General features: G+C 35.6%; 3 protein-coding genes across 4 annotated transcripts in view; 2 read left to right on the plus strand and 1 right to left on the minus strand.

The window, feature by feature from the left end:
• The window catches only part of rpl35 (ribosomal protein L35), a 518,047-nt gene that overhangs the window by 53,567 nt on the left and 448,775 nt on the right, over positions 1-15,705 (minus strand). The window lies entirely within an intron of this gene.
• LOC127503744 (arrestin domain-containing protein 3-like) lies at positions 479-6,113 on the plus strand. Of its 2 annotated transcripts, XM_051877848.1 has the most exons (8): positions 479-591; positions 1,057-1,267; positions 1,355-1,396; positions 1,489-1,549; positions 4,120-4,267; positions 4,378-4,474; positions 4,729-4,985; positions 5,124-6,113. In XM_051877848.1, the coding sequence occupies exons 2-8, from the start codon at positions 1,126-1,128 to the stop codon at positions 5,520-5,522; spliced, it is 1,146 nt and encodes a 381-aa protein (XP_051733808.1). In that variant the 5' UTR covers positions 479-591; positions 1,057-1,125; the 3' UTR covers positions 5,523-6,113. The 2 variants fall into 2 exon arrangements, with proteins under 2 accessions (XP_051733808.1, XP_051733807.1); XM_051877847.1 differs by lacking the exon at positions 479-591 and having other exon boundaries at positions 903-1,267.
• On the plus strand, positions 7,840-15,592 carry mob1bb (MOB kinase activator 1Bb). The gene is made up of 6 exons (XM_051877869.1): positions 7,840-8,053; positions 9,183-9,349; positions 12,369-12,462; positions 12,534-12,667; positions 12,782-12,945; positions 14,176-15,592. The coding sequence occupies exons 1-6, from the start codon at positions 8,040-8,042 to the stop codon at positions 14,251-14,253; spliced, it is 651 nt and encodes a 216-aa protein (XP_051733829.1). The 5' UTR covers positions 7,840-8,039; the 3' UTR covers positions 14,254-15,592.

Consider the following 15,705-nt stretch of genomic DNA (forward strand, 5'->3'; position numbering starts at 1 on the left):
AGAAACATAACACAATATTTAGCCGTGACTTTTTTATTTACAACAAAATAAGCTTCCCTGCACAAAATAAAATAGCATTGTAATATAACAATATAATATGTAACGATAAAGTTTACAGTGGCTTCATAAATTAATAAAAAACCTCAAAAAGCAAAACACACCTGATGCATATTCTTTGTTCTTTATTTTCTAGAAGTAGATTTCAAAAATCTTGCTGCATTTTTGTCTAGTAAATGAAGGCACACCGCCATCTTGCTCCGACGAAAACTTGAACGCACCTGACATCGTAAACACAACTTCCCCCTTGGTAAATACTGCTTTCACGTGCTCTCTGAATTATCGTAAATACGAGTTTCCTAGGTAAAAATTGCTCATGAACGCTCTCCCATTTCGAAAGTTAAATGCGATGAGCTCGTAATCACGACTTCAGAAGTGGGAATTATCAAATTTCCGATAGCAAGTGAAGGCAGCACGCACCAACAGTTAGCCTATGTGTTTAAAAGTGTTTTCCATCACTACTTTAAAACAGTTTTTGTTAGGATTTTTATTATTAATCTTAATGCAGCAGAGCACTGAAACCCTATTACTGATGTAAGGATTTTTAGGGGTTCAAACCCTGTTTTTGTAAGTAATTTTATTATTAGTGGTTGAAGCGCGCAAAACCGTAAATCGTAGGACCTGAAACTTCGAGGGTTGGAAGTAACGTTACTCATGATCGCTAAAATGCAAAAGTCTATTCCTGGGTCCCAGGGGGATATTACACAAACTATTTTGAAAATATGAGCTGTTGCAGTTTATGCTTAACATTGAGACTTTATTACCTTTTCGAAATAATTCATTAAATAAGTTGCGATTTGAGGAGCGTAATATTTTCATTTCCATACGTTTGGGCGTCTTCTCAACGACACGCCCACTACATGAGGAAATAGTTTCTCACAGGAACTGAATATTCCATTGAGATCATAGATTAGAAGCGGATATTGACATTGACACAAAAAAGACAAGATGTCCCTCACAGTGAAAAACATTTCTGTTATTTATAATCCTATCAATCAGAACAATACTTTCACCAGCGGGGACTTAATATCGGGACAAGTCCTTGTGGATGTAGTAAAGGACACGCAAATGCAGTCGTTGAGTGTGAAAATTAAAGGTAAAGCACAGGTGTGCTGGAGCGAGCATTACGGTAAAACCACTGTAGTTTACTCGGATAAGGAGAAGTATTATTCCGTGGAGAGGTTTTTCGTTCGGGAGGACAAAACGCATGGTAGGAGTAACTACAGCTGAAGTTTTTGTGTTAAAGTGTGTAGAACTCAGGTCGATTTAACCATGTTGTTGTACCTTGATCTTGTAGGTAATGACCTTGATATGCTGAAAGATCCATCAGGACAGCCATGTAAGTCTGTTTGCCATTTAGAAGAATATTGCAAATTGAGCTTTCAGTACTAAAAAACATGCTGAACTTAAATTTGATTTTTGACTTGTTAGATTCTTCGGTTGTGGCACCGGGACATCATGTTTACCCATTCACCTTTCAGTTGCCCCTAGAGTAAGGGTTTTTTTTGTTGCATTTCGTAGAGATAATATAAAGAAAAGAATGTGAAGAACAAAGTAAAAGAAAAAATGTTTTTAATTTCATTTCTAAATTCATATTGTTTTCAAATATTGTAATTTGTGTTCATGTTGTATTCATATTTTTTTTTTTAACGTTTATACCATTTAAACAAACAAACAAAATTACTCAAATTAGTAATCGTCAAGTAAAAAAAGTACTATTTTAAAACAAAATGGCTTGACTGCACATATTCAATATAGATATATTACTAAAATATTAAAATATAAGTAAAGGTTCACTATGTAGCCTAACTTCTTTTTTGTTCGAAATTAACAAAATTTTAAATGAGTCATCATCAATCCTTCCAAAACGTGTTTTTGTCTTACGCTTATAATTCACCTATTATAAGTGTTTCTATTTGTGGGAAATTGCGTACATCTCTCGTCTATGCGTGTCTCATCATATCCGTCAATAGAGAAAAGTTGCTCCGGCTACTTTGACGCATGTGGGAATGGCATAGATTAGTTGTCACACTGACTACGTTTACATGGACAGCAGTAATCTAATTATTGACCTTATTCTGAATGAGACAATATTCTGATTAAGGTGTTTACATGAGTTGCTTTTGGAATATTCCTTTCATGTTCCCGTTTTACGTTATAGAACATAGATCGATTAATGGCACACGTCATTACATCAGCATGCTACGCTGTCCAACGTTCTCTCCAGAATTTCACGTATCAACACATAGTTCGTCTTCATTATGGTACCATTTACAGTTTTGGGTGTTTAATTTTTAATTTTTAGCTTCAAGTGCAGTTAATTATTTGTCATGCTATACGTCAAGGCCGTAACCATGTCTTTAACATTGGGGGGACCGTTTTTTTGGGGGGGGGGGTTAAACAGTTTAAACTATTTGCAAATAATATTTTAAAAATATATATTCACTCTTATTTGTATGTCTAATATGTCAAAAACTCAAAACGTTTCTTGTCTCGTCACATTCAATTATGAATTACATTAATCATATTAATCAAATAATAGCATATTTTCAATTCAAAATGGCAAAATTTCTTAAAAATGTTGAGTAGTTTGCATCACTGGATATTACTGTCGGTCACTGAATATTTCAATCATAAAACATTGGTCAAATATTAAATGTTTAGCTACTTACTCGCTACGTACACTTTCACTGCTACAACGAAAGCCTCGGATTTTAAATCACACTCATCTTCTGTGAACAGTAAGCCCAGCCTTCTTTGATTTGATTGGCCAGCTCACTCATTCTGACAGTGATGAGTGACATTAGACAGCTGAGACAGATCAGCCAAAAAATTTAACTTATAAAACTTTTTTAATCATCCTAATAACAAACAAAACGGTGCATAATGGAGTACAGCAAAGCAGCATCAATATTGGGGGGACAATTTGGCCATTTCCAATTTTTAGGGGGGACTTGTCTATGGTAGTTACGGCCCTGCAATACACGCAAATGGATAACGGCGGTTATCCAAATTCTCCAGCAACTCTGTACTTTCATTCGGCAACATTTCATTCATGCCATCGCAACAAACTCTGAGGTACTGGATGAGAGATGAGATGAAAGGAATTTGATTTGTGCCTTCTTGCTTGCCGTCAACAAGTGTGTATGTGTCTTATCGCACAATGTGGCGAAAACTCCTACACGACGTTAATAGTGTGATAAAGGTGTGTACATATCTATAATGCGCTTCGATAATGCGACTAAAATAGAAATACTCCACACGTCTTAATTCGATTTGTGTTCACTTCGAGTATGACTTTAGCTGGATTAAGGTAATCAGAAATCGCTGTTTACGTGGTAGTTTCTTAATCAGAGTATTGTCTTAATCGGGATAATATCGGAATATTGTTGTCCATGTAAACGTACTGAATGAGTGAGAAAGGTTGACATGGAGCAGCTAAATCTCAAATCTCCGGGGAATCACCTGTTTAAAAAAAACGCAAAACAGAGGACAGTCTGCTTGCAAAAAGAGAATGCGACAGAGCTCGTAATAAAACAAGAACCAACATTGGCTGAGGGACATGAAATGTTGTAAAAGGAGACGGCGTTTTTATAACTCAACTTAGTAATGTATTTTGTTGAACAGATAAATTGTCATATGTAGCTCTCTAACAGAGTTCATTGTAAAGCATTATCTATTGTGAAGGCTTGTTTCATTATGGTTGTAGAAGAGCTGTGCTGGAATTTAAGGAAGTACCGTGTCTATTAATGGGAATAGCTACAGTAACGTCCAGCTAGTCAGCTTGTGATCATTTCCATCTAAACTGGTTATATCTCTTAAGCCTAGTAGTAAATGTTTTATAAACAGTATCCATATTGAGCTGAAGCACAACCAAAACAGTGTTCTTATGCAAAATGCATGCAGTTTTGTTTTTTAACCGCTACAGGGCCAAAAGTTACGTAGTGTACCTTTAATAAAATAAAATTTTTCTTTTGCCAATATTTCTTTTTTCAAGAATTTCAACCTTGCTTTCTGCTGTACAGTTACTCTGTGTTTACACATGGCATCATTTTCTTATAGGCACTTCCCACCAACCTTCAAAAGTGCAATTGGAAAAATTACCTACACTTTGGAGACAAAATTAACCCGATCGATGCGTGTTTCTAGCAAAGCCAAAGCAGAGTTTCACTATGCCTCCAGTCATGTTGTGTCCAATCCTGAACTAATGGTGGGATTATGATAAAATCCCATATACTGTCATTCTAATCTATACCATACATTCCTCTACTATGTTTTGGGGATCAGTCATCTCCATTTTAAATGTTTTGTCTTGTTTAGGCCCCTCAGTATGGAAGCATAGAGAAAAAAATGAAACTCCTCACCTCTGGGAATGTCTCCATGGACATAAACACTGAGAAAATGGGATACTGCCTAGGTAAAATTATAGTTATTATAACACCTCAGCAGTGTTCATGTTTTCTATTTGTCAATGAACTCAAAGTTTGATTGTTGTAGACAACAAGGAGTGTCTGTAAGGAGATGAAATATATATAAAATTGGACATTTTTAATGAGTTTCTTGTTTACTCTCTGTGAGCACTCTTGTATAATCAAGACGACAAATGTGGTATTTTCGGATCATGTGATTCAGCTATTGTAATAATTGAAAAGAAGTTGTGTCTCACTACAGGAGAGGGCTTGAAAGTTTTGGCTGAAGTTCAGAACAATTCATCCCGTGCAATCAAGCCAAAATACTGCCTGTATGAAAAGCACAGTTTTATCGCAAAAGGAAAGAGAAAACTTCACAAACATGAACTTTTTAAAGAGGAAGGTGATTCCATTGAGCCGAAATCAAAGAACACTGTCACCAAAGTGCTGTCCATTCCTCCCGACCTTACCATCTCTATCCTAAACTGTAAGGTCATCAAGGTTGAGTACAGACTCAGGGTGAGTTTCAGCGTCGAAAGCAAAGACACACAGTCACGTGTTACAATGAAGTGAATGAATACGTTAGATTGGCATCTTTGTGTGTTCTACACAGATAAGAATAATTGTTTTGTTTTAATATGTATGCTTTGTGTTTAGGTTTACCTGGATGTGCCATATGCCTCAGACCCGGAGATCAAATTGCCAGTTGTGATTCTTCCTCTTCATCCTGTATCGGGTGCAAAAAGTGATCCAAACAGTGATTTTGGAATCTGGAATCACCCACCAGGAGGCAATGTGAACCCCAGCCTACCTTCTATGCCTCCATCTGCCCCTCCTGGTCAGTTTGGTGCCCCTGGCTACTACGAACTTCCTCTGAATCCGTTTCCTGCTCCTGGTTGCCCTGGACCGCCGGCTCAGTTTGCTCCCCCTAGTTATGTTGGACCTCCTGGTCAGTTTGGTCCTTCAGTTTCTCATCAGTCTGACTCATCAGCTCCACCTCCATATCAGGAATATCAATTATATCCTCAGTTGCCAGACCACTCTGAAAAATCTTGACAAAATGATTTTAAAATCACCTTCTAGGTTTCTTTTATTGTTATTGTTTTACCTAGATTGCTAGAATGATTCATATTAATATGTAGCCTCTAATACTGTAGTTTTAGTTAGTGATGCTTTAGACACAATCATATGTTTTCATGTTTTTTTGTTTTGTTTGGAACACACTGTGACTCTGTACTGTGATTATGATTCTCTGTTTTCATATATGAATGAAATATAAAACTGATTTTACTCACATTTTATAGGAACAATCTTCTAAACAAATGGAAAAACAGCAGTTTAAGCAGTTCATTATGAGTTCAAAATTATATACTGATGTTTGTTTGCAGTAAAAGAGTAGCCTTTTATATGCTGCTCTTTAAAGCTACACTGTAACTTTAGGCCATCTAAATAATCTGTATGCATCTTGTGGAAGAACATTGTTTTGGTTGTGCTTCGGCTCTGCTCCTCTGCGAGGATGAATGTGATTCATAGCATCTGAAATCTGAAAAAGATAATCTGAGCCGGTGTCATATTTTATGTTGTTGTTTTGACTTCATTGGAAACATTGATATTTTTAAATAAATGACCTATCGAGTTTGACAAAAAGTTTTGCAATGAAATGTTTTGACGCTTTATCATAATACGTTTTAATTTTTTATTTTTTTTCCCAAAAAACCTACTTTTGCAAACTAGTCCTAGGTTTTTCAGAGCCAAACCAGTGCAGAAAGACTCTCTGGAGTCTGAATATCAATAATTATAAAAAATATATATTTTCGATTAATTATATTTTCGAAACACTATATTATATTTTAAAACACTATACAGACAGTGTTGGGTAAGTTACTCTAAAAAAGTAATTAATTACTAGCTACTAATCACATCTTCAACAGCGTAATTAGATTACTGTACTAATTACTCTCTCTAAAAAGTAATGCATTCTGATTGGTCAACAGCTGTGTTTTATTCACGATAAAACACGGCTATGACCGCTTCACCCAACGGTTCTGTGTATCACTACACAACACCCTTAGCAACCACTCTTAGCAACGTAAACTGTTTGTTCTCAATTGATATTGTTCACTGATGTTTACTGTATTACGTAGAAGAGTATTGTGAGAAAGAGATCGAGTGAGCGAGTTTATTACCTGCATTCAGATTTAGCATTTTCCTTCAGGTCAGTCCTATGTTCATAATAAAAAATCTGTTTAAATGTTCGCTGCATTATCTTGTCCTTTTAACAGTTAAGGGGTTTTCCCATGACTGACAGCGCTAGTCAAAGCATTTATTAGTTGCGTCTGTTCCGTGTTCACAACAACTCAAGCTTTTCAATGTGAAAGTCTTCGCTACTGACTGACACACTCATAAAGACAGTCTTTGCCGCCATCTAATGGCGTAATAATGTAACTTCTGTTGCTGTTCATGGTCAGGGACTATTTTTTTCAGGCGGAAGGAAGGCTTTTAATGAAAGTTTACTTCTTGAAAGTTGCATTGATACATATTTGTGGCTTTAATATTTATATTGTGTGGTAACCGTTTTATAAAAGCAATAAGGTACTCGAGGCTAGTGCTGTATTGTGAATAAGTCACCGCTGAAGGGCGTTGTTAGGCACGACGCGAAGCGAAGCCGTGACTTCTTCACGATACAGAACCGTATTGCTTACTTGCTTTCTAAATCCAATATCAACCTTGACCAGTTAAACAATACAAGGATTGATATGAAACTGCTCTTTTAATTCTTTCAAATAAATAATAGGCCTATAAAATTTCATAAATTATTCTTGAACTGACCAAAGTATTTAAAGGGAGGCTGCATTAAAAACATACATTTTAACATTAGGCGTTAAATTTTGACATTATATTGTTTTATATAGAATTGTTATTTAAACTATACAGTATTTAATTCAATTACACCAGAAGTAACTGTAATTAAATTACAGAAAAATTAAGAGTAATTGCTTACTTTACTTTTTCAAGGGAAAAGTAATTAAATTACAATAATTATTACTTAGTAATGCATTACACCCACTGTAGAGATATATAGAGATATACTGTATATAGATATAACCAAAATATATCTCTGATATATCTAATGTATCTTATATACAGTATACCTTAGAAATGTGTTATTATTTGTGTTATTATTTATGTGTTATCTATCTATCTATCTATCTATCTATCTATCTATCTATCTATCTATCTATCTATCTATCTACATCATATAACCTATATAAACAAGAACATTAAATAAAAAAATAAAAATAAAAAAATAAAGTCACAATCTGGAAAAAGGCTGACGTCAGCGATACGAACCATCGCGATATGTTGTGATTGGCGTTAACACAGATCTCCAAAACATATGTCGGCATTCACTCTGTTTAAACTCCAAATTGACGTGATTTACAGATCGACAAATCAGTCTAGAGAATCCACAGCGGCTGTGGTAAGTTTGTTGCCAGGTGTCTCTGCACTACACGAACCAGAACCTCGAACCGGGACCAGCAGCAGAGCTCTGAACCGGGCAGACAGGAGAAGATGAGCTTCTTATTGTGAGTTTATGATTGAGATGATTATTTATAGATTGATACCAATTTACTCCTTTAGCTCGTCTTGGTAAAGAGCTGTTTGAGTTTTTGGACCGAACTGACTTCAGTTCTGCGCGTGCAGATCGTTAAATGTGTCATTATTTCATCCTGACAGTTGTGCTAAAATGTGTTTTTTCTTTTATTTTTCACGCGAATGCTTCAGCATCGAGATTAACCCAATTCTGGCACATTTTGTACCGGTTTTTTGCCTCTCTAATGTGCTGAACTGGAAGGGGGGCAGATCTTATGTAATGCATGTTTGCTTCACACTGTGCTGTTCAAACAAAAAGCACGTTGTGTGTCTTGTCACTTAGTTTCAGAGGTCAGAGAGTTGCATTGTGTCCAGAGCCTGTGATGCATTCAAAGTTGGAAAACATCCTTTGAAAAGATGTTGTATGCTGAGATCTCTTTTGATGAAATTGCTTGAAATGCAAAGCAGTTTTAATTCTTTCAGGCAGTGCATGATGTTGCATGAATCTCTTTAATAGTGTAAACAAGAAGTTAATGTGTATTTATTCACGACAAATTCTGTTTAATTCAATTCCACAAACTCACATCATTCTAATCATATCAATTTGGGAGGGAAGAGGTTGTATTTGCTTTTTCTGTAATTACTTTTTGTTTACATCTTTAGTAAGAGATCTCAAATGCAAAATATCTCAATCTCAATCTGATTCTGTAATCAGAAGTCATGGCAGGATCTTGTTTGTTATGATGCATCTGAAATTGAATTTAATGATAAGGTTGTGTGGAGGAGACATTAGAGAAGTTCATCATGAGAAAACCAGCTTCCTCAAAATTTCATTTGGAAAATCTTCTGAAGCTCTTGTGATGGTTCATGTGATTTAGGAGAAGTTAAGAACAAACACAGACATGTGATGTCATTGCCTTTGTGTTGTTTCTAGATTTGAATGATAATAAATGCGGATTGGCGTGTGTATTCCTATGATTGAAACCGGATAAACTGCATGTCTGTGTCTTAAGATGAGAAATATGTAAAAAAAACGTGACATTAATAACACGTACATGCTTTTAATCTCTTATTTCGTATAGCCTGTTTCATTAATTGCCTTTTTTGTTCCATCTCGTCCAGCGGGAATCGTTCGTCTAAGACGTTTAAGCCGAAGAAGAATATTCCGGAAGGTTCTCATCAGTATGAGCTGCTCAAACACGCTGAAGCCACGCTGGGCAGTGGGAACCTGCGTATGGCTGTCATGCTTCCTGACGGAGAAGATCTGAATGAATGGGTGGCTGTCAACAGTAAGAACCATATTTATTAATTATGCCCTCATACACACCCACAAATTGAATCATTGTGTCTTTATTTCCAGGTTTTTATTACTGCAGATGTTTCTCTCTCTGTGTTTGTGTGCCTTTCTCATTTCCTTCTTAAAAACTTTGACCCTTGACCTATTGATGACACCAAGCCTGAGATGTCCTGTCTTTACTGTTCACCCAGTCAGTCCCGAGAGACGCTGTGTACATTGCAGAATGACTAACACACCTCCCCCAACATGCACACACACATACAGTTCAAAGGAACACTCCACTTTTTTTGAAAATAGGCTCATTTTCCAACTCCCCTAGAGTTAAACAGTTGAGTTTTACCATTTTCGAATCCATTCAGCCGATCTCCGGGTCTGGCGGTACCACTTTTAGCATAGCTTAGCATAGTTCATTGAATCTGATTAGACCGTTAGCATCTCGTTAAAAAATGACCAAAGAGTTTCAATATTTTTCCTATTTAAAACTTGACTCTTCTGTAGTTACATCGTGTACCATGGCTGCAGCAGGTGCAATGATATTACGCAGCGCCTGTGACCCCCTGCTTACACAGGGAGCGTGCCTTGCAACCATGGAGACATTTGTGAGAGACGCTGCGTAATATCATTGCGCCTGCTGCAGCCATGGTACGGCAGCAAAGTTCCTTGATCATTACGCTGGAATGAGAGTATAGTTCCTAGCCATATCGGCCTAGAAAATCGCAACTTTTAATTTTCCTTCACTCTTAGTACACGATGTAACTACAGAAGAGTCAAGTTTTAAATAGGAAAAATATTGAAACTCTTTGGTCATTTTTTAACGAGATGCTAACGGTCTAATCAGATTCAATGAACTATGCTAAGCTATGCTAAAAGTGGTACCGCCAGACCCGGAGATCGGCTGATTGGATGCGAAAATGGTAAAACTCAACTGTTTAACTCTAGGGGAGTTGGAAAATGAGCCTGTTTTCAAAAAAAGTGGCATCTGGTCACTGAAACCAAACTTTTTTGAAAACTCCTGCCAGGGTGAGGATTTTTAGAAACTCTGGTTGCAGTGTTGTCGTGTAGATGGTGAAACCGGAGATTTTGGCTTGTGACGTTGGAACCAGAACCGGTAATAACCTTTTTTTCAGGCTTCTGATAGGTCAACATGGCTTTACGGTTAGGGTTATATCGCCACCTGTTGGTTTGGCATGCTCTTGACAGCGCTACATAGCATGTTTTTGCATTTTCGTGTTCAACTCGGTTTATAAAAATACCTGTGTGGACTAGGCCTCAGACTACTACTGGAAATGCTGCTGTTTTGTGTTATTTTGCTATTTGTAGCATTATTATACTATATATATTATAATTTTTATAATTATTATTAATAATAAATATTATTTCTAATAATATTATTAATATTTAAAAAATATAATTATATATAATTATATATATATATATATATATGTGTTTATTTTTATATTATATCTAATATAATAAATAAGTAATATTATATTATTTAAAAATTATATATAGTATATTTTTATATATATATATATATATATATATAAAGAGAACATTGTATTTTTAAATAATCATATTAATAATATATATTTATTATAAAATAATTATATTATTATAATAATGTATTGTACTTTTTTTTTTTTTTTTTTTTTAAATGCATGATTTAATGTGATCCAAAGAGCATCTGACTGTCTGTACAAAGAGTCACATGATCAATGTGACTTACGCTGCCTTCATGTGCTATCAGAATTATCGTAAATACAAGTTTCCTAGTTAAAAATTGAACATAAACACCCTCTTAAGTCATATTTACCACTGGGAAGATCGGGGATAGTTTTGATAACCAAGTTCCTGAGAACCTTTAAACATGGTGGAGGGTCTTTAAAGTAGTGCATATTTATATACAAACCCGATTCCAAAAAAGTTGGGACACTGTACGCTGATAACAACTTGGGTTGTCCTTGTCCTCTTTAGTCAGGATGACATGGCGTCCCAGTTTTCCAAAAAGAACTTCAAATTTTGATTCGTCTGACCACAGAACAGTTTTCCACTTTGCCACAGTCCATTTTAAATGAGCCTTGGCCCAGAGAAAACGCCTGCGCTTCTGGATCATGTTTAGATATGGCTTCTTTTTTGACCTATAGAGTTTTAGCCGGCAACGGCGAATGGCACGGTGGATTGTGTTCACCGACAGTGTTTTCTGGAAGTATTCCTGAGCCCATGTTGTGATTTCCATTACAGTAGCATTCCTGTATGTGATGCAGTGCCGTCTAAGGGCCCGAAGATCACGGGCATCCAGTATGGTTTTCCGGCCTTGACCCTTACGCACAGAGATTGTTCCAGATTCTCTGAATCTTTGGATGATATTATGCACTGTAGATGATGGTAACTTCAAACTCTTTGCAATTTTTCTCTGAGAAACTCCTTTCTGATATTGCTCCACTATTTTTCGCCGCAGCATTGGGGGAATTGGTGATCCTCTGCCCATCTTGACTTCTGAGAGACACTGACACTCTGAGAGGCTCTTTTTATACCCAATCATGTTGCCAATTGACCTAATAAGTTGCAAATTGGTCCTCCAGCTGTTCCTTATATGTACATTTAACTTTTCCGGCCTCTTATTGCTACCTGTCCCAACTTTTTTGGAATGTGTAGCTCTCATGAAATCCAAAATGAGCCAATATTTGGCATGACATTTCAAAATGTCTCACTTTCAACATTTAATATGTTATCTATATTCTATTGTGAATAAAATGTAAGTTTATGAGATTTGCAAATTATTGCATTCCTTTTTTATTCACAATTTGTACAGTGTCCCAACTTTTTTGGAATCGGGTTTGTATGTGAATAATCATTTGAAGCATATCATATGTTTTTGAGCTTGTATTTGAGCAAATTTTCAGGATTGTCAGCAAGCTGACGATCTAGATAGCATGGTGAATGTTTATGATTGTCAATGAATGGGACATGTCAATGAAATATTCTATGTTTTTGTTTGGTTGTTCCTGCAGCTGTGGATTTCTTTAACCAGATTAACATGCTGTATGGCACCATCACAGACTTCTGCTCAGAGGACAGCTGCCCGGTCATGTCTGCAGGACCAAAGTGAGTGTGTTTGGACAGTGAGGAATGACTGGGTCCGTCCGTCTCTGCTTCACTCATCTCTTTTCCTTCAGATACGAGTATCATTGGGCAGATGGGACCAACATTAAGAAGCCTATCAAGTGCTCTGCTCCCAAGTACATTGACTATCTGATGACGTGGGTTCAAGACCAGCTGGATGACGAGACCCTGTTTCCTTCTAAAATAGGTACCTGTAGACATTCAGACTGCACTCGTTATTAAACTTATTTATCAGTATTTATTTATGTATTTTAACAAATTGTTTTGCATAAAGTTATAAGTGAACTATATCCATATCCAGGTGTTCCCTTCCCCAAGAACTTCATGTCGGTGGCCAAGACTATTCTGAAGCGTTTGTTCAGAGTTTATGCCCATATATATCATCAACACTTTGACGCAGTCATGCAGCTTCAGGAGGAAGCTCACCTCAACACGTCTTTCAAACACTTCATCTTCTTTGTACAGGTGCTGTCACCGCTTTATACTTATTATGAACATCCTAAAATTACAAAAGAGCCTTGTTCATAGTCAAAACCACAGCCTAAAGTGAAAATAAACCATTTCACTGCCAATCATAGTCTGATTGTAGGCTTTGTACACTGTAAGCAACTTGCTAATACAGTTTTTCAAGTTAAACTGTGTGTTTAACAACAGTTTTGAACACTAAGCACCTCTAATTACAACTATTTTTTGGAAATAAAATCTTATGATGGTCAGAAATTTGTATGTTTTAGCTGTCGCATTGCTCATCTAACTATAGTGAGAGCAGCTCAGATTTGGTCTTTACTAAATTTAAATGACATGTTGCATTTGCTAGTAAAATTATAGTTTACTCAAATGATTAATGGAAAAGAGTTGCTTAGTTTTTGAGTTTGTATTTATTTATTTTTTGAAAGAAATTAATACTTTTATTCAGCAAGGATGCATTAAATTGATCAAAAGTGACAGTAAAGATGTTTAAAATGTTACAAAAGATTACCATTTCAAAGAAATGCTGCTTTTTTGAACTTTAAGAAATGTTTCTTGAGCAGCAAATCATCATATTAGAATGATTTCTGAAGGATCATGTGACACTGAAGACTGGAGTAATGATGCTGAAAATTCAGCTTCGCATCACATGAATAAATTACATTTTAAAATATATTTCACATAGAAAATGGTTCATTTAAACTGAAATAAAATTTCACAATATTATTATTTTTCCGGTATCGGCTGATATATGTTCATTTTAATGTTATCGTTATCGACCAGATAAGAAAATTTGGCATATATATATATATATATATATATCCTTCAGCTGAGACACTTCAGATGCGCACTGTCCGACATTATGGTTTTGAATTACTTGAAATATAAATGAAATCACCTCAAAAAGGAAAATACAGTTAAGTAAAACATGTGCATCACAAGTCTGTCATATAAGCTACATAAAATTATAATGAGAACACTGTAATTGTGTGCTTAGGACATGGCTTTTAATGGTGAGACTTTTGTTTTTGTAATCAGGTTCTCAAAAAAAAAAAAAAAAACAATTTATCAGCCGATATATCGGTTATCGGCTTTTAAATATGAAGAATTATCAGTATTGGCCAAAATTTTCATATCGGTGCATCCCTACTTCAAACTTCTAAACTTTAGTGTAGTTTTGATGTTTCTGAATTTAAAATAAATGGTGCTCATTTTGTCCATTTTCAGGAGTTTAACCTGATCGACCGTAAGGAGCTGGTGCCTCTTCAAGAGCTCATCGAGAAACTCACAACAAAAGACAGATAAACTAAGAAAAGAAGTTAAGAATGAAGAAAAACATGATCCTGCTCTCTCTTCTGACTCTCCCTTCTATCTTTTGCTTTGTACAGATGATTTTAACCCCAGAGCACTGCTAGGCCAAGCGTAGTGAAATTACAACACTAATCAAACCTGTTCACCTGATTTGATGACAACATGATGTCTGGATGAAATAGTTACATATGAGTTTTAGTTTCTCAAGTCCTTCACATTGTTTAGTTTGGTCACTGAAAGGGAGGGATTTTAACCCATGAGAATTGAACCTTAGTACAGACTACAGCGTGTTAGCTTGGTGCCTGTGCCGTGTTAAAGCAGCGAATGAGAGATTCGCTCTCTTTGGCTAGTGTGAATGTTTAAAAGTTGTTTGATTCTTCAGTGCTGTAATGCTGACAGCAAAAAGATGGAGTTAAATAGCTATTTTCCTATGCAATAATGATCTTATTTGTCTTTATTAATGTTATTGGACAAAATTGTTGTTTAGAGTTTTATCGAGCTTGTTTGTTCATCTGTGGATTTAATATCGGTCATTATGAAGGTTATTGAATACCGAAATAAGGATTTTGCATGCTGGAATTGCTACTTTTATCTGACCCAGATGACCGATGGGAAGTCGCTCGCCCTTATTTGTATCTTATGCTGTGCGTCAGAGAAACATAAAATGTATGATAACAGCTCTGAGTGACTGATAAGACGTTTGTTTTGCACAAGCCACAACTATTGCAGTTTAAGTTCTGAATTCATACAACTCGGTTGCCAAACTTTGATGCGTTTCAGTTGCATGACACCCATTTGAAATATACACAGAGTCAGTACAGTTTTGAAATATTCAGTGCGTTGATGTATTTAGCTTTATGGTTTGGTCGTATGAGTTGTGAGGGTTTGATATTGAGAAATGTTCAGCATTCACTTCTGAGGTGAATGACTGGAATTTTCTTCTCTACCTCCATTTTAGCCCTTTTTACATCTCTGTTCTGCTACTACCACTTCTATAGTTGTGTTTAAAATCCTTTTGTTAGTTTTAGATTTGTTCCTTTTGACATTTTGAAGTTGAAGAACTACGAATGTAATAGATGGTTTGAACTATGCCATTGTGTAAAAGTGCCACCAGCTGATTAATATTGGACATATATGAAGTATTTATAGAGAGATTTTTGTCACTGAAATGAGAATATATTTTCCCTGAATTGTAAAATAATTAGGGTAGATTAGATATGTAAATATGTGTAGATTTCCTGATATTGTTGTACTTTACATTAATAAAACAGTACCACTAACTGATGTTATGCTATTTTTGCTGTACATAGAGCAAATAAAACCCTTCTCTTGACATGTTGTATTTATTTACTTTGTTATTTTATATGTATATATGTACTGGAAACAACAGTGTTGTTCCAGTATTAATGTGAAGATGATAATAATAATAATAAAGTTTTGTTATGT

The sequence above is a fragment of the Ctenopharyngodon idella genome, chromosome 21 (genome assembly GCF_019924925.1).
Source record: "Ctenopharyngodon idella isolate HZGC_01 chromosome 21, HZGC01, whole genome shotgun sequence".
NCBI classification, from domain to species: Eukaryota; Metazoa; Chordata; class Actinopteri; order Cypriniformes; family Xenocyprididae; genus Ctenopharyngodon; species Ctenopharyngodon idella.

Excerpts from the sequence above, each read along its gene's own strand:
- mob1bb (XM_051877869.1), top strand. Across the intron at positions 12,463-12,533 it reads GTCATGTCTGCAGGACCAAA|ATACGAGTATCATTGGGCAG; the intron begins GTGAGTGTGTTT and ends CTTTTCCTTCAG. Across the intron at positions 12,946-14,175 it reads ACTTCATCTTCTTTGTACAG|GAGTTTAACCTGATCGACCG; the intron begins GTGCTGTCACCG and ends GTCCATTTTCAG.
- LOC127503744 (XM_051877847.1), top strand. The coding sequence starts at position 1,006 with ATGTCCCTCACAGTGAAAAACATTTCTGTTATTTATAATCCTATCAAT. Across the intron at positions 1,268-1,354 it reads TCGGGAGGACAAAACGCATG|GTAATGACCTTGATATGCTG; the intron begins GTAGGAGTAACT and ends TTGATCTTGTAG. Across the intron at positions 4,268-4,377 it reads TGTCCAATCCTGAACTAATG|GCCCCTCAGTATGGAAGCAT; the intron begins GTGGGATTATGA and ends TGTCTTGTTTAG.